The sequence below is a fragment of the Dendrobates tinctorius genome, unplaced genomic scaffold, assembly GCF_039654945.1.
Source record: "Dendrobates tinctorius isolate UK_male_01 unplaced genomic scaffold, ASM3965494v1 ptg000163l, whole genome shotgun sequence".
Classification (NCBI taxonomy): Eukaryota; Metazoa; Chordata; class Amphibia; order Anura; family Dendrobatidae; genus Dendrobates; species Dendrobates tinctorius.
In genome coordinates, this window is record NW_027361830.1 from 13,977,153 (window position 1) to 13,998,906 (window position 21,754).

General features: G+C 41.8%; 1 protein-coding gene and 1 long non-coding RNA gene across 5 annotated transcripts in view; one reads left to right on the forward strand and one right to left on the reverse strand.

Annotated features, from left to right (window-relative positions):
- Positions 1-21,754, reverse strand: part of LOC141052887 (cadherin-6-like) — a 459,217-nt gene that overhangs the window by 43,693 nt on the left and 393,770 nt on the right. For all 3 annotated transcript variants that reach the window (XM_073550207.1, XM_073550209.1, XM_073550208.1), the window contains one exon: positions 15,496-15,632. In XM_073550207.1, the coding sequence (XP_073406308.1) occupies positions 15,496-15,632 (137 nt within the window). The remainder of the gene's footprint in view (positions 1-15,495; positions 15,633-21,754) is intronic.
- The window catches only part of LOC141052888 (uncharacterized), a 48,218-nt gene that overhangs the window by 25,440 nt on the left and 1,024 nt on the right, over positions 1-21,754 (forward strand). Inside the window, exon 3 of one of the 2 annotated variants that reach the window (XR_012220919.1) lies at positions 20,561-20,751. The exons of the other annotated variant lie outside the window; for it this stretch is intronic. This is a non-coding gene — a long non-coding RNA (uncharacterized lncRNA). The remainder of the gene's footprint in view (positions 1-20,560; positions 20,752-21,754) is intronic. 2 annotated transcript variants of the gene reach the window in all.

The following is a 21,754-nucleotide window of genomic DNA, read 5'->3' on the forward strand; positions in this document are numbered from 1 at the left end:
TCTTACTCCAGTTCCTGACAGGAGTTAAGACTTTTCATGTGGTGCATGAAGGTGCAAGCCACTTGTTAGAAGTTCCTCATTCAATAAGAGGCGCCTTTTAATGAATCATGAAAGTCCGACTACAACACGCCTCCTCATCAAGACTGGCGTCATCTGTCTTGATGAATCAGGGCCTATGTTTGTAAAACATGATGAAAATGCAGGACCATAAAAAATCATGAACATAGCTTTATGTCTGTCATAAAAACTCAACACTTGATTTCTCATTACAAGAGCAAAGTAATCTCAAATGCCAAAATCCCCTTCTTAGTACAAACCTTTACTTTTTAAAGAGCATATTTTACATGGTTTTATGTTCAAATAGAATCATCTATCTCTTTATATAATTGCCTTGTAATGTTTTCATTTCCTGTTCTGTCCAGATGTCACCGTATCCCAGAATTCCAAGCAGAGGAAGTTCACCGACCGCCACATTAGGACACCCAAGTGAGGGTGCCTCAATATGGAAACTTTTGCTGGTACCAACCTATTGCGCGGTAACACCGGCGGAACACTGTTGCACCACACACACACACTCTATATGCCATACGCACCACACACTCACACTCTCGCAGCCTCTTGTGCGGTACCACCAGCGGAATACCGTCGCACCACACACATACACACACTCTATATGCCGAACGCACCTCACACTCACTCAGCCCCTTGCGCGGTACCACCAGCGGAACACCATCGCACTGCGCCAGCGTAAATTCCACACAGGCGCAGTGAATCATTCGGCTGATCCTGGCGGCAGATACGCGACGTGTCTACAGGCAGAGGAAGCTGGTGACATTAAAGGGGTTTTTCCATGAACGAAAGTTCATTTTAACCCCTTCATGACCCAGCCTATTTTGACCTTAATGACCTGGCCATTTTTTGCAATTCTGACCAGTGTCCCTTTATGAGGTAATAACTCTGGAACGCTTCAACGCATCCTAGCGATTCTGAGATTGTTTTTTCATGACATATTGGGCTTCATGTTAGTGGTAAATTTAGGTTGATAATTTTTGCGCTTATTTGTGAAAAAATCAGAAATTTGGCAAAAATTTTGAAAATTTCGCAATTTTCAAATTTTGAATTTTTATTCTGTTAAACTAGAGAGTTATGTGACACAAAATAGTTACTAAATAACATTTCCCACATGTCTACTTTACATCAGCACAATTTTAGAAGCAAAATATTTTTTTGTTAGGAAGTTATAAGGGTTAAAAGTTGACCAGTGATTTCTCATTTTACAACAAAATTTACAAAACCTTTTTTTTTTAGGGACCACCTCACATTTGAAGTCACTTTGAGGGGTCTATATGGCAGAAAATACCCAAACGTGACACCATTCTAAAAACTGAACCCCTCAAGCTACTCAAAACCACATTCAAGAGGATCATTAACCCTTCAGGTGTTTCACAGCAGCTAAAGCAATGTGGAAGGAAAAAATGGACATTTTAATTTTTCCAACACAAATTTTCTTTCAGCATCAATTTTTTCATTTTCACATGGGCAACAGGATAAAATGGATCCTAAAATTTGTTGGGCAATTTCCCCTGAGTACACCGATACCTCATATGTGGTCATAAACCACTGTTTGGGCGCACGGCAGGGCTCAGAAGGGAAGGAGCGCCATTTGACTTTTTGAATGGAAAATATGCTGGAATATTTAGCGCTTGCCATGTCGCATTTGGAGAGTCGCTGTGTGCCTAAACACTGGAGCTCCCCCACAAGTGACCCCATTTTGGAAACTAGACCCCACAAGGAACTTATCTAGATGCATAGTGATCACTTTGAACCACCAAGTGCTTCTCAAATTGATCTGTAAAAAAAAAAGTACCTTTTTTTCATACAAATTATCTTTTAGCCTCAGTTTTTTCATTTTCACATGGGCAACAGGATAAAATGGATCCTAAAATTTGTTGGGCAATTTCTCCTGAGTACACCGATACCTCATATGTGGTCATAAACCACTGTTTGGGTGCACGGCAGGGCCCGGAAGGGAAGGAGCGCCATTTGACTTTTTGAATGGAAAATTAGCTCCAATCGTTATCGGACACCATGTCGCGTTCGGAGAGCCCCTGTGTGCCTAAACATTGGAGCTCCCCCACAAGTGACACCATTTTGGAAACTAGACCTCTTAGGGAACTTATCTAGATGTGTAGTGAGCACTTTGAACCCCCAAGTGCTTCACAAAAGTTTATAACAGAGCATTGAAAATAAAAAATCATTTTTCTTTCCTCAAAAATGATTTTTTAGCACGCTATTTTTTATTTTCACAAGGGTAACAGGAGAAATTGGACCACAAAAGTTGTTGTCCAGATTGTCCTGAGTACGCTGGTACCCCATATGTGGGGGGGGCACTGTTTGGGTGCACGGCAGGCCGCAGAAGGGAATGAGCGCCATTTGACTTTTTGAAATGAAAATTAGCTCCAATCGTTAGCGGACACCATGTCGTGTTTGGAGAGCCCCTGTGTGCCTAAACTTTGGAGCTCCCCCACAAATGACCCCATTTTGGAAACTAGACCCCCTAAGGAACTTATCTAGATGCATATTGAGCACTTTGAACCCCCAGGTGATTCACAGAAGTTTATAATGCAGAGCCGTGAAAATAAAAAATCCATTTTTTTTCCTAAAAAAATTTTTTTTAGTTGGCAATTTTTTATTTTCACAAGGGTACTAGGATAAATTGGACCCCAAAAGTTGTTGTCCAGTTTGTCCTGAGTACGCTGGTACCCCATATGTGGGGGGGAACCACTGTTTGGGCACACGTTGGGGCTCAGCAGGGAAGTAGTGACATTTTGAAATGCTGACTTTGATGGAATGGTCTGCGGGCGTCATGTTACATTTGCTGAGCCCCTGTGTGCCTAAACAGTAGAAACCCCCCACAAGTGACCCAATTTTGGAAACTAGACCCCCCGAAGGAACTTATCTAGATGTGTGGTGAGCACCTTGAACCCCCAAGTGCTTCACAGAAGTTTATAATGCAGAGCCATGAAAATAAAAAATCATTTTTTTTCCTAAAAAAAATTTTTTTAGTTGGCAATTTTTTATTTTCACAAGGGTACTAGGATAAATTGGACCCCAAAAGTTGTTGTCCAGTTTGTCCTGAGTACGCTGGTACCCCATATGTGGGGGGGAACCACTGTTTGGGCACACGTTGGGGCTCAGCAGGGAAGTAGTGACGTTTTGGTATGCAGACTTTGATGGAATGGTCTGCGGGCATCATGTTACATTTGCAGAGCCCTTGATGTACCTAAACTGTGGAAACCCCCCACAAGTGACCCCATTTTGGAAACTAGACCCCATAAGGAACTTGCCTAGATGTGTGGTGAGCACCTTGAACCCCGAAGTGCTTCACAGAAGATTGTAACGCAGAGCCATGAAAATAAAAAAATCTTTTTTTTTCCTCAAAAAATGAATTTTTAGCTCACAATTTTTTATTTTCACAAGGGTAACAGGAGAAATTGGACCCCAAAAGTTGTTGTCCAGTTTGTCCTGAGTACGCTGATACCCCATATGTGGGGAGGGACCACTTTTTGGGCACACGTCGGGGCTCGGAAGGGAAGTAGTGACGTTTTGAAATACCGACTTGATGGAATGGTCTGCGGGCATCATCTTACGTTTGCAGAGCCTCTGATGTGCCTAAACAGTGGAAACCCCCCACAAGTGACCCCATTTTGGAAACTAGACCACCCAAGGAACTTATCTAGATGTGTGGTGAGCAGCACTTTGAACCCCCAAGTGCTTCACAGAAGTTTATAATGCATAACCGTGAAAATAAAAAATCTTTTTTTTCCTCAAAAAATGATTTTTTAGCCCGCAATTTTTTATTTTCACAATGGCAACAGGAGAAATTGGACCCCAAAAGTTGTTGTCCAGTTTGTCCTGAGTACGCTGGTACCCAATATGTGGGGAGGGACCATTGTTTGGGCACACGTCAGGGCTCGGAATGGAAGTAGTGATGTTTTGAAATGCAGACTTTGATGGAATAGTCTGCGGTCGTCATTACGTTTGCAGAGCCCCTGATGTGCCTAAACAGTGGAAACCCCCTACAAGTGACCCCATTTTGGAAACTAGACCTTCCAAAGAACTTATGTAGATGTATGGTGAGCACTTTCAACCCCAAGTGCTTCACAGAAGTTTATAATGCAGAGACGTGAAAATGAAAAAAACATTTTTTTTCCACAAAAATAATTTTTTAGCCCCCAATTTTTTTATTTTCCCAAGGGTAACAGGAGAAATTAGTCCCCAAAAGTTGTTGTGCAATTTTTCCTGAGTACGCTGATACCCCATATGTGGGGGTAAACCACTGTTTGGGCACACGTCTGGGCTTGGAAGGGAGGGAGCACCGTTTGACTTTTTGAACGCAAAATTGGCTGGAATCAATGGTTGCACCATATCGCGTTTGGAGACCCCCTGATGTGCCTAAACAGTGGAAACCCCTCAATTCTAACTCCAACCCTAACCCCAACACACCCCTAACCACAACCCTAACCCCAACACATCCCTAACCCTAATCCCAACCCTATCCATAACCCTAACCCCAACACTAACCACAACCCTAACCCTCTTTCCAACCCTAACCCTCTTTCCAACCCTAACCCTATCCCTAACCCTCTTTCCAACCCTAACCCTAATGGAAAAATAAAAATAAAAATATTTTCTTTATTTTATTAGCTATGCCTACCTATGGGGGTAATAATCGGGGGGTTCATTTACTTTTTATTTCATTTTGATCACTGTGAGAGTGATCAAAATGAAATAATGGAATCTGCAGCCTGCGCATCCAAGATGGCGGCGCCCATGAACCGGACCCGCCGGACACCGGGAGCGATGGGGGGACTTAGAAGGTGCCAGGGGTGGTGAGAGTGGGTGAGGGGGTTATCGGAAGCTGGCGGGGAGCCGAGGGAATGGGAGGGGGGCAGATGATGACAGCGGCGGCAGATCGCCGCTGTCATTTAGTGGCAGGGGGGGCGATCGCCGGTGGGGGGGGTCGAATCGGTTTCTCCAGCCATGTCCGATGCTACTGCAGCATCGGCCATGGCTGGATTGTAATATTTCATCAATTTTCATTGATGAAATATTACTATCGCTCTGATTGGCTGTTTCACTTTTAACAGCCAATCAGAGCGATCCTAGCCATGTGGGGGCGAAGCGACGCCCCCTGTGGTGAATTACAAAGCCCCCTGTATCTGCGGGTCAGGTGACCTTTCATTGACCCCGGTCACCCGACCCGCAGGGGGGCTTTGAATTCATGACACAGGGTATGCGTCATAGGTCGGATTGGCACCGACTTTCATGACGCATACGCTGTGTCACAGGTCGGGAACCGGTTAAAAATTGTCTGTGTCTGACCATTTACGGAGCATACCACATCTCCTGGGCAGGGGAGGAAGCAAAAGACAATACTGACATTACAGTAGGGGATTACAGAGGATTCATTTTGTGAGGTAAAATATTTCACTGACTGTTTTTAAACAATATTTTACCTGACAAAATGTATCCTCTGTGATCTCATGCTGTAATGTCAGTAAGGTGTTTTGTTTCCTCCCCTGCCCAGGAGCTGTGTTATGTTCAGTACACGGTCAGACACAGACAATTTTTAAAATGAACTTTCGGTTGTGGGAAAACCCCTTTAAATAGAAATTCCTCGTGACATGCTGTGCACTGACAGTTTAGTGATGGGGTACACAGGTCAAACAAGAGAGGACATGAGAGGAGAAGACAGCAAATGCGGGAGAGAGAAAGAGCACAGGGGGAGACAGCTCAAACTGGACAGCACATGAGGGGAGAACACAGCACAGGAAGGAGAGAGACAGCAGACAAGGGGGATAGCACATGGGGTAGACAGATCAAAGAAGAGAGCACAGACGGGAGAAGTCAGTACAAGGGGAAAGAGAGAGTGGGTAGGTGGGTGAGCACATGGGGGGGAGAGATTCTCAATGCTGCAAAGCCTGCCCCATCGTGAAATTACCGCCCTCCAGATGCGATAGCATCGGGCCTCCATCTAGTCTTATATAATTACTTTACATTGTCATTATTTTATAACTTGTGGCTAAAATTTGTGTTGCAAGAAGTATAAAGTGTCAAGATGCAAGTACACAGTTCAGCAATGTATTAATGTAATAACTTGAGATAATTAAATATTTAGACATTCAAGTTTGTCAAATTTTTCCCAAAAAATTGATTCACAGCTAATCAATTGGCTGTGAATCGCAATACTGTAAATCCACCCAATTGCCCTGAAAAAACACGCGTAACACTCCTAAGATAGTATCCAATGCCTTACAAGCTCTTTAATCCCTTAGTGACAGAGCCAATTTTGACCTTAATGACCAGGCCAATTTTTACAATTCTGACCACTGTCAAGGTATGAAATTATAACTCTGGAACGCTTCAACGTATCCCAATGATTCTGAGATTGTTTTTTCGTGACATATTTTACTTCATGTTAGCGGTAAAATTTCTTAGATATGACTTGTGTTTAGTTATGAAAAAATGGAAATTTGGCAAGAATTTTGAAAATTTAGCAAATTTCAAACTTTTAATTTTTGTGCCCTCAAATCAGAGAGTTGTGTCACACAAAATAGTTAATAAATAACATCTCCCACATATCAACTTTACATTAACACAATTCTAAAAACATAAGTTTTTGTTAGGACACTAAAAGGGTTAAAAGTTGACTAGCAATTTCTCATTTTTCCCAAAAAAAATTAGAAATCTTTTTTAAGGACCACCTCACATTTGAAGTGACTTTGGGGGTTCAATATGACAGAAAATACCCAAAAGTGATACCATTCTAAAAACTGCACCACTCAAGGTGCGCCAAAACCACATTGAAGTTTATTAACTTTTCAGGTGCTTCACGATAACTAAAGCAATGTGGGAGAAAAAAAAATGAACATTTAAAACTTTTTTCACAAAAAAATTTACTTTAGACCTAAACTTTTTTATTTTCATAAGGGTATCAGGAGAAAATGGACCACAAAATTTGTTGTGCAACTTCTCCTGAGTACATCGATAGCTCATATATTGGAGAAAACCATTGTTGGGGGGCACCACAGGGCTCAGAATGGAGGGAGCAACATTTGAGTTTTTGAACGCAAAATTGGCTGGAATCGATGGCAGGCACCACGTCGCATTTGGAGACTCCCTGATGTGCCTAAATAGTGGAAATCCCCCAATTCTAACCCCAACCCTAACACAGCCCTAACCTTAACATACCCCTAAACCTAATCCCAACCCTAACCCTAACAACAACCATAAACCCAACACAACCCTAACCACAACCCTAACCCCAACCTCACCACAACCGTAACTTCAAAACAACCGCAACCCCAACTGTAACCTCATCACAACCCTAACCCCAACCAAACCCTAACTCTAGACTATCTAAGGGTGTGACAAAAGGGGTTTGAGTGACTATTTCTTTACTTTCATCACTGTGATATGGTCTATCACAGTGATCAAAATTAACCAATAGGAAAAATCTCCTATTGTAGCCGGGTACCCTCGGGCAGATATTGGTGGGCGCCCGCCATTTTCTTCCAGAAAGATGATGCAGAGGACTGGGGTAAAAAGAAGAAGGTTCTCGGGATGGTGGAGTTACCGGGGTTCTCGGGGGACTCCATTTCTCTCTCCTCTGATATGCCAGATCACATAAGAGGAGAAAGAAATGAATGGTAAATCTGACCTTTTTTGTGATCGCCGTTATTCGGTGAATAACAGCGATCACATGACTGGGGATGGTAAAAACTGACCCAAATCATGTTCTCTGGGGTCTCAGCTAAACCCCGGTAGCCAAGACCCGGGAGCTTTTCCGACACTGGGGGGGGCGATATATACAATTATTTCTACAATTAAGTACCCTTAACTGCCACCATTAAAAGGTGTATTGACAGTCATTAAGGGGTTACCACAAACAAAGTAATGTCAAAAGTGATCTCACCGCAGAAATGGATGGTAATCGCTAATAATCAACAGCACATTTAATATTACAGCACACACATACTTTTCATGTAATTTATAAATTAAAAAAAACAGAACATAAATTAGCCTTCTTAGTTTGCAATAATATAGGTCATTCTTTGTAGAACAATTACTCAAACTTACAGTGTTGCTGTCAGAGGTAGCAGTATCCTAGTGTAACCAAGACAAAAGGGATGTGCCATATGATTCCACACCCCTTCCAATTAATAAATTAATATACTTGTTGAAGGCAGAAGAGGTCAATTGTGGTCCGAGTTTGGTAGTATTATTGCCCAGACAGCTAGTATCAATGGTGGTGCTACAGGTTCCCACATTCTTAGCCATGGTATGTTTTTTTTTTTTTTTTTTTTTTTTTCTTTTTATACTACCCTGTCTTGCTTTTACTACATATTTTGTACAACTCTACAATTAACTTTTGCCAATCTTTGCAATGCCAATTATTCAGCACATACAAAATACACTGCTCAAAAAAATAAAGGGAACACTTAAACAACAGAATATAACTCCCAAGTAAATCAAACTTCTGTGAAATCAAAATGTCCACTTAGGAAACAACACTGACTGACAATCAATTTCACATGCCTTTGTGCAAATGGAATAGACAACAGATGGAAATTATTGGCAATCATCAAGACACACTCAATAAAGGAGTGGTTCTGCAGGTGGAGACCACAGACCACATCTCAGTAACAATGCGTTCTGGCTGATGTTTTGGTCACTTTTGAATATTGGTTGTGCTTTCACACTCGTGGTAGCATGAGACGGACTCTACAACAGACAATGGCTCAGGTAGTGCAGCTCATTCAGGATGGCACATCAGTGCGAGCTGTGGCAAGAAGGTTTGCTGTGTCTGTCAGCGTAGTGTCCAAAGGCTGGAGGCGCTACCAGGAGACAGGCAGGTACACCAGGAGATGTGGAGGGGGGCCGTAGGAGGGCAACAACCCAGCAGCAGGATCGCTACCTCCGCCTTTGTGCAAGGAGGAACAGGAAGAGCACTGCCAGAGCCCTGAAAAATGACCTCCAACAGGCCACAAATGTGCATGTGTCTCGATACTGAATAAAACAAGGTATTTTGAAGATTGTTTTCATTTTTAATTATTTGCATATTAATAGCATCTGTTGAACCTGCTGTTACCATAATTCCAATTACTTTATACAATATCTCAACAAAAAGGGCAGCACTACCAAAATTATACAATTGGTGCAGAACCTATTCAGCAGTGTCCAAACAACCGAATTAATAAATCAAGAAAAATAGGCAGCACTCCAAATTAAATGTGAAAAAAGTGGATACTTTTTTATTAATCAAATGAGTTGCCAAATGAATTTAAAATCTAGTCCAGACATTGACAAGGTTCAAAAAAAAGATTTTTATTTGAAATAATTTTCTCCTTCAAACTTTGCTTTCTTCAAAGAATGCTCCCTTTGCAGCAATTCCAGCATTGCAGACCTTTGGCGTCTAGCAGTTAATTTGCTGAGGTAATCTGGAGAAATTTCACCCCATGCTTCCAGAAGCCCCTCGCACAAGTTGGTTTGGCTTGATGGGCACTTTTTGCGTACCATACGGTCAAGCTGCTCCCACAACAGCTCAATGGGGTTGAGATCTGGTGACTGCGCTGGCCACTCCATTACAGATAGAATACCAGCTGCCTGCTTCTTCCCTAAATAGTTCTTGCATAATTTGGAGGTGTGTTTTGGGTCACTGTCCTGTTGTAGGATGATATTGGCTCCAAAAAAGCGCTGTCCATAGTGTATGGCATGGCGTTGCAAAATGGAGTGATAGCCTTCCTTATTCAATATCCCTTTTACCTTGTACAAATCTCCCACTTTACCAGCACCAAAGCAACCCCAGACCATCACATTACCTCCACCATGCTTGACAGATGGCGTCAGGCACTCTTCCAGCATCTTTTTAGTTGTTGTGCGTCTCACAAATGTTTTTCTGTGTGATCTAAACTTCTCAAACTTGGATTCGTCTATCCATAACACTTTTTTCCAATCTTCCTCTGTCCAATGTCTGTGTTCTTTTGCCCATATTAATCTTTTCCTTCTATTAGCCAGTCTCAGATATGTCTTTTTCTTTGCCAATCTACCCTGAAGGCCAGCATCCCAGAGTTGCCTCTAGACTGTAGACGTTGACACTTGTATTTTGCGTGTACTATTTAATGAAGCTGCCAGTTGAGGACCTGTGAGTCATTCATTGATTTCTCAAACTACAGACTCCAATGTACTTGTCTTGGCTCAGTTGTGCAGCAGGGCCTCCCACTGCTCTTTCTACTCTGGTTAGAGCCTGTTTGTGCTCTCCTCTGAAGGGAGTAGTACACTCCGTTGTAGGAAATCTTCAGTTTCTTGGCAATTTCTCGCATGGAATAGCCTTCAATTCTAAGAACAAGAATAGACTGTCGAGTTTCACATGAAAGTTCTTTTTATGGCCATTTTGAGAGTTTAATGGTACCAACAAATGTAATGCTCCAGATTCTCAACTAGATCAAAGGAAGGTCAGGTTTATAGCTTCTCTAATCAGCCAAACTGTTTTCAGCTGTGCTAACATACTTACACAAGGGTTTTCAAGGGTATTCTAACCATCAATTAGCCTTCTTACACAGTTAGCAAACTCAAAGTACCATAAGAACACTGGAGTGATAGTTGTTGGAAATGGGCCTCTATACACCTATGAAGATACTGAATTACAAACCAGACGTTTGCCGCTAGAATAGTCATTTACCACATTAACAATGTATAGAGTGCATTTCTGAATCATTTAATGTTAGCTGCTTTGGAAAAAACTGTGCTTTTCTTCCAAAAATAAGGAAATTTCTAAGTGACCCTAAACTTTTGAACAGTAGTGTGTGTGTGTGTGTATATATATATATATATATATATATATATATATATATATATATAGTGCCTACAAGTAGTATTCAACATCCTGCAGATTTAGCAGGTTTGATAAGATGCAAATAAGTTAGAGCCTTCAAACTTCACACAAGAGTAGGATTTATTAACAGATGCATAAATCTTACAAACCAAAAAGTTATGTTGCTCAGTTAAATTTTAAGAAATTTTAAACATAGAAGTGTGGGTCAATTATTATTCAACCCCTAGGTTTAATATTTTGTGGAATAACCCTTGTTTGCAATTACAGCTAATAATCGTCTTTTATAAGACCTGATCAGGCCGCCACAGGTCTCTGGAGTTATCTTGGCCCACTCCTCCATGCAGATCTTCTCCAAGTTATCTAGGTTCTTTGGATGTCTCATGTGGACTTTAATCTTGAGCTCCTTCCACAAGTTTTCAATTGGGTTAAGGTCAGGAGACTGACTAGGCCACTCCAACACCTTGATTTTTTGCCTCTTGAACCAGGCCTTGGTTTTCTTGGCTGTGTGCTTTGGGTCGTTGTCTTGTTGGAAGATGAAATGACGACCCATCTTAAGATCCTTGATGGAGGAGCGGAGGTTCTTGGCCAAAATCTCCAGGTAGGCCGTGCTATCCATCTTCCCATGGATGCGGACCAGATGGCCAGGCCCCTTGGCTGAGAAACAGCCCCACAGCATGATGCTGCCACCACCATGCTTGACTGTAGGGATGGTATTCTTGGGGTCGTATGCAGTGCCATCCAGTCTCCATACGTCACGTGTGTGGGTGGCACCAAAGATCTCGATCTTGGTCTCATCAGACCAGAGAACCTTGAACCAGTCTGTCTCAGAGTCCTCCAAGTGATCTTGAGCAAACTGTAGACGAGCCTTGACATGATTGACATGACGCTTTGAAAGTAAAAGTACCTTACGGGCTCGTCTGGAACGGAGACCATTGCGGTGGAGTACGTTACTTATGGTATTGACTGAAACCAATGTCCCCACTGCCATGAGATCTTCCCGGAGCGCCTTCCTTGTTGTCCTTGGGTTAGCCTTGACTCTTCGGACAAGCCTGGCCTCGGCACGGGAGGAAACTTTCAAAGGCTGTCCAGGCCGTGGAAGGCTAACAGTAGTTCCATAAGCCTTCCACTTCCGGATGATGCTCCCAACAGTGGAGACAGGTAGGCCCAACTCCTTGGAAAAGGTTTTGTACCCCTTGCCAGCCTTGTGACCCTCCACGATCTTGTCTCTGATGGCCTTGGAATGCTCCTTTGTCTTTCCCATGTTGACCATGTATGAGTGCTGTTCACAAGTTTGGGGAGGGTCTTAAATAGTCAGAAAAGGCTGGAAAAAGAGATAATTAATCCAAACATGTGAAGCTCATTGTTCTTTGTGCCTGAAATACTTCTTAATACTTTAGGGGAACCAAACAGAATTCTGGTGGTTTGAGGGGTTGAATAATAAATGACCCTCTGAATAAACTTTTCACAATTTAAAAAAAAATTAAACAAAGAAATAACATTCTTTTTTGCTGCAGTGCATTTCACACTTCCAGGTTGATCCACAGTCCAAATGTCACAATGCCAAGTTAATTCCGAATGTGTAAACCTGCTAAATCTGCAGGGGGTTGAATACTACTTGTAGGCACTGTTGTGTATGTGTGTGTGTGTGTGTATATATATATACATATATATATATATATATATATATATATATATATATATATATATATATATATACACAGTGGGGCGAAAAAGTATTTAGTCAGTCAGCAATAGTGCAAGTTCCACCACTTAAAAAGATGAGAGGCGTCTGTAATTTACATCATAGGTAGACCTCAACTATGGGAGACAAACTGAGAAAAAAAAATCCAGAAAATCACATTGTCTGTTTTTTTTTCATTTTATTTGCATATTATGGTGGAAAATAAGTATTTGGTCAGAAACAAGCAATCAAGATTTCTGGCTCTCACAGACCTGTAACTTCTTCTTTAAGAGTCTCCTTTTTCCTCCACTTATTACCTGTAGTAATGGCACCTGTTTAAACTTGTTATCAGTATAAAAAGACACCTGTGCATACCCTCAAACAGTCTGACTCCAAACTCCACTATGGTGAAGACCAAAGAGCTGTCAAAGGACACCAGAAACAAAAATGTAGCCCTGCACCAGGCTGGGAGGACTGAATCTGCAATAGCCAACCAGCTTGGAGTGAAGAAATCAACTGTGGGAGCAATAATTAGAAAATGGAAGACATACAAGACCACTGATAATCTCCCTCGATCTGGTGCTCCACGCAAAATCCCACCCCGTGGGGTCAGAATGATCACAAGAACGGTGAGCAAAAATACCAGAACCACGCGGGGGGACCTAGTGAATGAACTGCAGAGAGCTGGGACCAATGTAACAAGGCCTACCATAAGTAACACACTACGCCACCATGGACTCAGATCCTGCAGTGCCAGACGTGTCCCACTGCTTAAGCCTGTACATGTCCGGGCCCGTCTGAAGTTTGCTAGAGAGCATTTGGATGATCCAGAGGAGTTTTGGGAGAATGTCCTATGGTCTGATGAAACCAAACTGGAACTGTTTGGTAGAAACACAACTTGTCGTGTTTGGAGGAAAAAGAATACTGAGTTGCATCCATCAAACACCATACCTACTGTAAAGCATGGTGGTGGAAACATCATGCTTTGGGGCTGTTTCTCTGCAAAGGGGCCAGGACGACTGATCCGGGTACATGAAAGAATGAATGGGGCCATGTATCGTGAGATTTTGAGTGCAAACCTCCTTCCATCAGCAAGGGCATTGAAGATGAAACGTGGCTGGGTCTTTCAACATGACAATGATCCAAAGCACACCGCCAGGGCAACGAAGGAGTGGCTTCGTAAGAAGCATTTCAAGGTCCTGGAGTGGCCTAGCCAGTCTCCAGATCTCAACCCTATAGAAAACCTTTGGAGGGAGTTGAAAGTCCGTGTTGCCAAGCGAAAAGCCAAAAACATCACTGCTCTAGAGGAGATCTGCATGGAGGAATGGGCCAACATACCAACAACAGTGTGTGGCAACCTTGTGAAGACTTACAGAAAACGTTTGACCTCTGTCATTGCCAACAAAGGATATATCACAAAGTATTGAGATGAAATTTTGTTTCTGACCAAATACTTATTTTCCACCATAATATGCAAATAAAATGAAAAAAAAACAGACAATGTGATTTTCTGGATTTTTTTTTCTCAGTTTGTCTCCCATAGTTGAGGTCTACCTATGATGTAAATTACAGACGCCTCTCATCTTTTTAAGTGGTGGAACTTGCACTATTGCTGACTGACTAAATACTTTTTTGCCCCACTGTATATATATATATGCTATATACTGTAAAAATGTAATATTAGTGCATTTTTAGTCTTCCATCATGGAGGCTTTCTATGCTTACCGACATGTTTAGCATGCTGTTTGGCAGCCCAATAATCCAGAATATCTGCAATGCTAGATTAAATGAAATTTACTTTACCTTCTATCCATATCAATAATTAGATTTTAAGTGTTATTAAATCATTTGATAATATTCCGTTTTACACACTTCAATGACACCATGTCCTATGCACTGTACTCTACAAGATGCAATTTGAAAGTGTGTACAGCTGCCAATAGCAGATCCCCATGTGTAATTGTGTCTGCCTTTCAGATTGACTTCATAGTGGTTACTAATTTTATTAACTTTAATCTCGCTCTGGGTGACTTCCAGGAAAGATGGCAATGCATTTGTGTCAGCTCTGACTGGGAATATAGTACTAAGCAATTAGTAAATGGTTATTGTTTTAGAATGGATTCAATTATTTTAGCCAAACATCATCTGTTAGCAGAATTACATTCCATTAACTGAGCCTTATACATTTATCCACAGTTCTTTACGAAAGCGCACACACGCACAGATGCACACGCGCACACAACAGACCCTTTCATCATTGCTTATATTTTGCCTGGTCATACTTTCCTAAGTATATTAAGCTTTAAAGGGAATCTGTCACCCTTTTTTTGGACTATCAGCTGCTGGCATTGACATCAGGGGCTTATCTACAGCATTCTGTAATGTTGTAGATAAGCCCCCGATTTAACCTGAAAGATAAGAAAAACACGTTAGATTATACTCACCGGGGAGGGGAGCGGTCCGATGGGTGTCGCGGTCCGGTCCGGCGCCTCCCATCTTCTACGATGCCGTTCTCTTCTTCCCTTCCTGTAGTGGCTCCGGCGCAGAGCAGAATACTGCAGTGCGCAGGCACCAGAGCTCTCCCGAAGCCTGCACACTGCAACACGGCGAAGCAGTGCACCTGCGCTGGAGCCACGACAGGAAGGGAAGAGGACGGCATCGTATGAAGATGGGAGGCGCCGGACCGGACCGCGACACCGATCGGACCGGACCACCCCCTTCGGTGAGTATAATCGAACATGTTTTTCTTATCTTTCAGGTTACATCGGGGGCTTATCTACATCATTACAGAATGCTGTAGATAAGCCCCTGAAGTCAATGCTGGCAGCTGATAGTCCAAAAAAAGGGTGACAGATTCCCTTTAAAAGTTTTTGCTTCTGCATTACATGGATAGTTCTGGTATTTAAGGTTCACTTACTGATTTCTGTAGCGATTACAGTAATATTGTGCCACAATAGTGCCTCCCGATCCAGAGATTTGGAAGTAAAAATCGATCCATTTCCAGAATCAATGTTAAACATCCTATCCATGTCTGTATGGCGATCCACTGAATACCTGCAAACACAGGCCAAATATTAAATGTTGTCTTTTATCCACCGCAATGCCCAGACACAAGTGCTAACAGCAAGAATGCAATATATTAAATTAGAAATGACATTTAAAAATTCCTGCTATTTCACAATAGCAGCAAAAAAGCACACAATTACTTAAAAAGCCTGCAATGTCACTACATTGTTAAAAGCAACGTTTTACTATCAGGAAATATCTAACACTATAAATGTCAAAACATTTTAAATAAAGTCTCAGCTTCCTAACAACAAGCACTTGAATAATCCCTTTCTGACAGAAGCTTAAAACACTGGGTTTTCTTCAGATTTCCGGAGATGTCAGCATCGAGTCATTTTTTTAAACAAATGTCCGGCAGATTTGTGATGTTCACCTGAATGTTGTTATTGGAAAATGCTAGCGTTTTTTTTCATCCCCAAACTAACACCACTCCATCACTTTCGCTTTCCAAAGGAGCAATATACAGTGAAGTGCAAAAGGGTAACAATGTTTTGAACTTTTGACTTTCATGCTCCATATCTTACCATCCACTTCTGCTTTGAACATGAGACAGTCATCTACACATATATAGACAATCAGCTTGGATATCTCATACTAGACTTGCAATTATTTAGCATATTATTAGTTAAGCAGATTCTTGTCATGTCGCTGCATTGATACTGTTTTGCTCCTAATGATCTAAATTTTATTTTTTTTATTATTTTGTTAGTACTTTGTAAATCCACCTTTGGCTTCAACACTGCCTGAATCCTTCTGGACATGCTCTCTTCTACATGTTCCCAAAATAGGTACTTACTGGTCGACTTACTTGGATATGTATACAGTTTTTCTTCAATTCTACCCACAAGTGATTGGGTTGAGGTCTGGGGACTGAGGAGGCCTTTCCACACCTCTCCTTCATTGATATTTAACCATTTATTTGCCAATCTTGACATATACTTTGTGTTGTTATCCTGTTGGAACACTGTCATCCTTTTCATACCCATAGTACTTGAGCGTACGAAGTAACTCATCTTGTAGGATTCTCACATATAGCTCAACATTGAGACCACCATCGATCCTGGTCAATTATCCAATCCCTTTGGCTGTGAAACAACGCCATATCATCAGACTTCCTCCACCAAACAAGTTTACCTTCAATTACCTTCAATTTCTCAATCCGTTAGCCCCTTTTTCCATTGCTTCTTTCAGACCCATCTGCACTTATCAGAGCCTAGTCTATCGACTTTCGTGTCAGCGCTCCAAATCACCTGTTTCAAATTTTTAAATGTTCACTTTTCGTACGTGTTTGCAAACTCGAACCGACGCGTCTCATGACAATATTTAAGTTGAGGCTCCTTCACCTTTTTTCAGGCCACAATTCCAGACTTGTGTAATGTAAATCATGCGATGCTTGCATCGATGTCTGATCTCACTGCTATGAAGCATACGAGCAACCTCCACTGCAGTATTTGTCGCACCAGAACTGATAGACTTTGGGACGAGCCCACTTGTTGACACTGATATTTTGCCTGGACCTCCACCTTTTGGCTTCTGAATGGATGGACATACTTCATTTAGTATTCTTCCAACTGTCTTCTCCTGGAAGTCTGTGTTACTGTTTGGGTGCAGCAGCCCAAATAAAACTTCTAGAAAGTTAATCAACAAGCTTTTCCAGTGTGGACACTTGTGGTCCCATTAGCCGGCGCAGTATGTTATAAAAAACAAAAAAACAGATGTAGGGTCCCCTCTATTTTTGATAACAAGCACAGGTAAAACAGACAGCTGCGGGTTGCAGCCCTCAGCTGTCTGCTTTATCTTCCAAATGACCCTGATCAAAAGTTCACATACCCTGGTGGTTTTGGCCTGATAACATGCACAGAAGTTGACACAAATGAGTTTGAATGGCTACTAAAGGTAACATCCTCACCTATGACCTGTTTGCTTGTAATCAGTGTGTGTGTATAAAAGCTGAGTGAGTTTCTGGAATCCAGACAGACTCTTGCATCATTCATCCAGCCACTGAAGTTTCTGGATTGTGAGTCATGGGGAAAGCAAAAGAATTGTCAACGAATCTACTGGAAAAGGTAGTTGAACTGTATAAAACAGGAAAGGGATACAAAAAGATATCCAAGGAATTGATAATGCCAGTCAGCAGCATTCAAACTGTGATTAACAAATGGAACATCAGGGGCTCTGTAAAAACAAAACCATGGTCAGGTAGACCAACAAAAATTTCATCCACAACTGCCAGGAAAATTGTTCGGGATGCAAAGAAAAACCCACAAATAACATCAGCTGAAATACTGGACTCTCTCTGGACTCTCTGAAAACTTGCGGTGTGGCTGCTTCAAGATACACTATAAGGAGGCACTTGAAGAAAAATGGGCTGCATGGTCGAGTCACCAGAAGAAAGCCAATACTGGGCAAATGCCAAGGTTTGGTAATGAACAGGTGTCAGCCAGATGCCCTCATTAATAAAATGGTACATAAAGAGTTAAATAAAGGCGTAAACACCAGCCTATGTAGGAGCATTAATATAATTAACCTACATATGCTGGAATAAAACAGCAACTATCAGAAATCTGCGTGAAACACAATATCTATTTATTTAAAAACATTTTTAAAAATTGCGTGGGCTCCCGCATAATTTTCATAACCAGCACAGGGAAAGCCGAAGGCTGATGTTAATATTCTGGGAAGGAGCCAATAGCAATAAAGGTTTCCAGGCTATTAATATCAGCTCACAGATGTTTGCTTAGTCTTTACTGGCTAGTTTACAGGGGAATCCCAGGAAAAAGTTGACATGGGGTCCCCCTATAAAATTGAACCAGCAAAGGCTATGCAGACAGCTCTGGGCTGCTATTAATAGCCTGGAAAGGTCCATGTATATTGGCACCTCCCAGGCTAAAAACATCAGCTCTCAGCCACTCCACAAATGGCGCATCTTATAGATGCATCAATTCTGGCACTTCGCCTCGCTCTTCCCACTTGCTCTGTAGTGGTGGCAAGTGGGCTTCATATTTGTGAGATTGATATCACCTTTGTATTGTCAGGTGACATCAAGCCCACAGGTTAGTAATGGAGAAGCGTCTATAAGATACCTATCCATTACTAATCCTATAGTTATATGGTAAATAAACACACAGCCAGAATAAAGTCCTTTATTTGAAATAATCATACAAACTCCTTTTTGAATCTTAATTAACCATAATTACTGAACGCCTAATCCCCGACTCCCTCGTCGCCTGCAACAAAAATAAAATAATAAACATATAATATTTTACTATCAGGAAATATCTAACACTATAGTCCATAGTCCATTAAATACCGAGTGTCCCATGGTGATCTCACGTGTAGAACAGTCACATGGAGAGATGTGACTGCTCCACCTGGCCTCCGGTGATACAATGACAGGAGGTAATCGCTCCCGCAGTGTATTACTGCGCTGCTGTGAGAGTTCATCAGCTCCAATGCTCTCACTTACGGCACTACCGCTGTGTGAGAACTTTCCCACACAGTGGTGCCGTAAGTGAGAGCACCGGAGCTGATCAGCTGATTTACTCCGGTGAACTCTCACGGCGGCTCAGTGATACACTGAGGGAGCAATCACCATCTGTCAGTGTTTACACTGAGGGAGCAATCACCATCTGTCAGTGTATCGCCGGCGGCCGGGTGAGATCGACGTGGAACACTCGGTATTAGATGGACTAAGGCGGACAGGGAGTATATGTTGGTCTATTATTTGATTGCTTGCAGGAGACGCTGGCGTCGGGGATTAGGTGTTCGGTGAGTATGTACTGTATATTGTATGTGATTATGTCAATGTTTTGATTTTTTTTTACAATTAAACTCAGGAGCCGGATGATGAGACTTCTCCAATCATTGGCTCATGCTGTCTCTGTTATATGTGACAGTAAACATAGTCAGATGGGAATAGTAGTCCCATCAGATGACACCTAAGTACAATCACTATGGCCTGTTCGTCGCATGGGTACACACACACACAGACAGCCGCACACCCCCGCAGACAGACACAGACATATTCTCCGCTAACACATATTCTCTACCCACACACCGTCCTTCTCACATCATTTCTGCAGCGTTTTAGGCAGCAAATCTGCAGCAAATCCGCAAACCTTTTTACACCTGCGCTTTTGCTGCAGATATGACTGACTCAATGGAAGTCAATGGGTGAAAAACGCTGCAAATCCGCAAAAAGAATTGACTTGCTGCGGAAAATAAAACGCTGCAAATAAGAATGGAAATTTCCACAGCATGTGCACAACAATTCAGGAATGTCATTGATTAACATTGCTTAAGTAATCCATTGCATTTTTGAAGCATTTTCATGCGGAAAAAAACGCTGCGGAAATGCAACAAATCCGCAACATGTGTACATAGCCTTAGTGATTAGATAACTTTATTGTTCGGGTTTGTGCAATTACGGTGATACCAGATTTGTTTCAGTTTTTTTTTCTGTTTGGCTGCTAACACACACTGAGGCTATGTGCCCACATTAGCGTTTTAAACCTGATACAAAACGCTTCTCCTTCCCAGAAAACGTGCTTTTTTTCTGTGCGTTTTTTGCAGAAAAACCGCGCGTTTTTTTCCACGCGTCTTCTGGAGTCATAGGAAAGAGCTAAAAACGCGAACTAATGCGTAAAATAATGAACATGCTGTTTTTAGCCGCTAAACGTTTCCTATGCGGAAAAAAACGCATCAATTAACACAAAAAGCCCAAAATGCATTAGAATGAATGGGATGCTTCTTTTAAGCTTTTCTGAAGCGTCTGATATGGCACAAATGCTTTAAAAACGCTTAAAAAAAACGCAACGTGGGCACACAGCCTAAAAGATGCTTTTGTTTTTTGCAAAATAAAGTTTTTGCATTGTCATATTTGGAAAGCAATAATTTTTCTATATTTCTGCCGACAGTCGTGTGAGGTCTTGTTTTTTTGGAGGACGAGTTGAAATTTTTATTGTTACCATTTTTTCGGCACATGACACTTTTTGATCGCTTTCTAATCAAAGTTTTGGGAGGCAGAATGAACAAAAACAGCAATTCAGAATTTTTTTTAATGCCATTGACTATATGGTAAAAGTGATAAGGCATCTTTATTCTTCAGGTCAGTATGATTACAACGTTACCACATTTATATCATGCTTTTATATTTTGGTGCTTTAAGGCTGGGTTCACATTAGTGTTTGAGTCCGCAGCGTGGTGCTGCGGACTTCTTTCCTTAAGCTCCGCCTAATTCCGCATTCCTGCGTACCTATCTTTAACATTGGGTACGCAGGGACATGCGTTGTATGCGAATGCGTCCGGCATTTTGAATTGTACTCCAAACGCAACATGTTGCATTTTCTTGTGTTCGGCGGGCACATCAAAACGATGCATCCGCATACAATGCATGTCCCTGTGTACCTAATGTTAAAGATAGGTACGCAGGACGCATGCAGAAGTAGGTGGAGCCATGCGGAAGTAGGCGAAGCTTTAAGGAAAGAAGTCCGCAGCACCACGCTGTGGACTCAAAACTCTAATGTGTACCTAGCTTTACACAATAAGAACAATTTTATAGAAAGAATTGTTTTTGCATTGGTATGCTCTGAGAGCTATAACTTTTTATTTCCCCTGCTGATGGAGCTGTGTGGCAGTTGGTTTTTTTGCAGGTCAAGGTGATGTTTTCAGAGATACCATTTTTATTTATATTTGTCTTCTTGATTGCGTTTTATTCCACTTTCTAGACTGTATGATGAAAAAGCATAGCTTTTTTTGCCATGTTTGTTACTATTTTTTACACAGTTCACTGAAGCGTGTAAACAGTGTGACAGTTTTATAGGTTAGGCTCTTCAAGATGCCGTGATACGAAATATATGTATTTTTTAACATAAATATACCTATTTATTGGTTTAAGATCAACAGGCTGACCCGGAGGTTGTCATGACAATGTTGGTTTGCCATGACAACGATCAAGTCTTCGAGATGACGTCGAAGGGGGCGCCAATCTGAAGGAAGAGGGAACCCTATCCCAACCTTTTAAATGCTATGCTCGTTATCGATCACAGCATTTAGACGGTTAAATATCCCGCGTCATGCAGGCACCGCTCCTGGCAGTGTCAAGCGGAGCT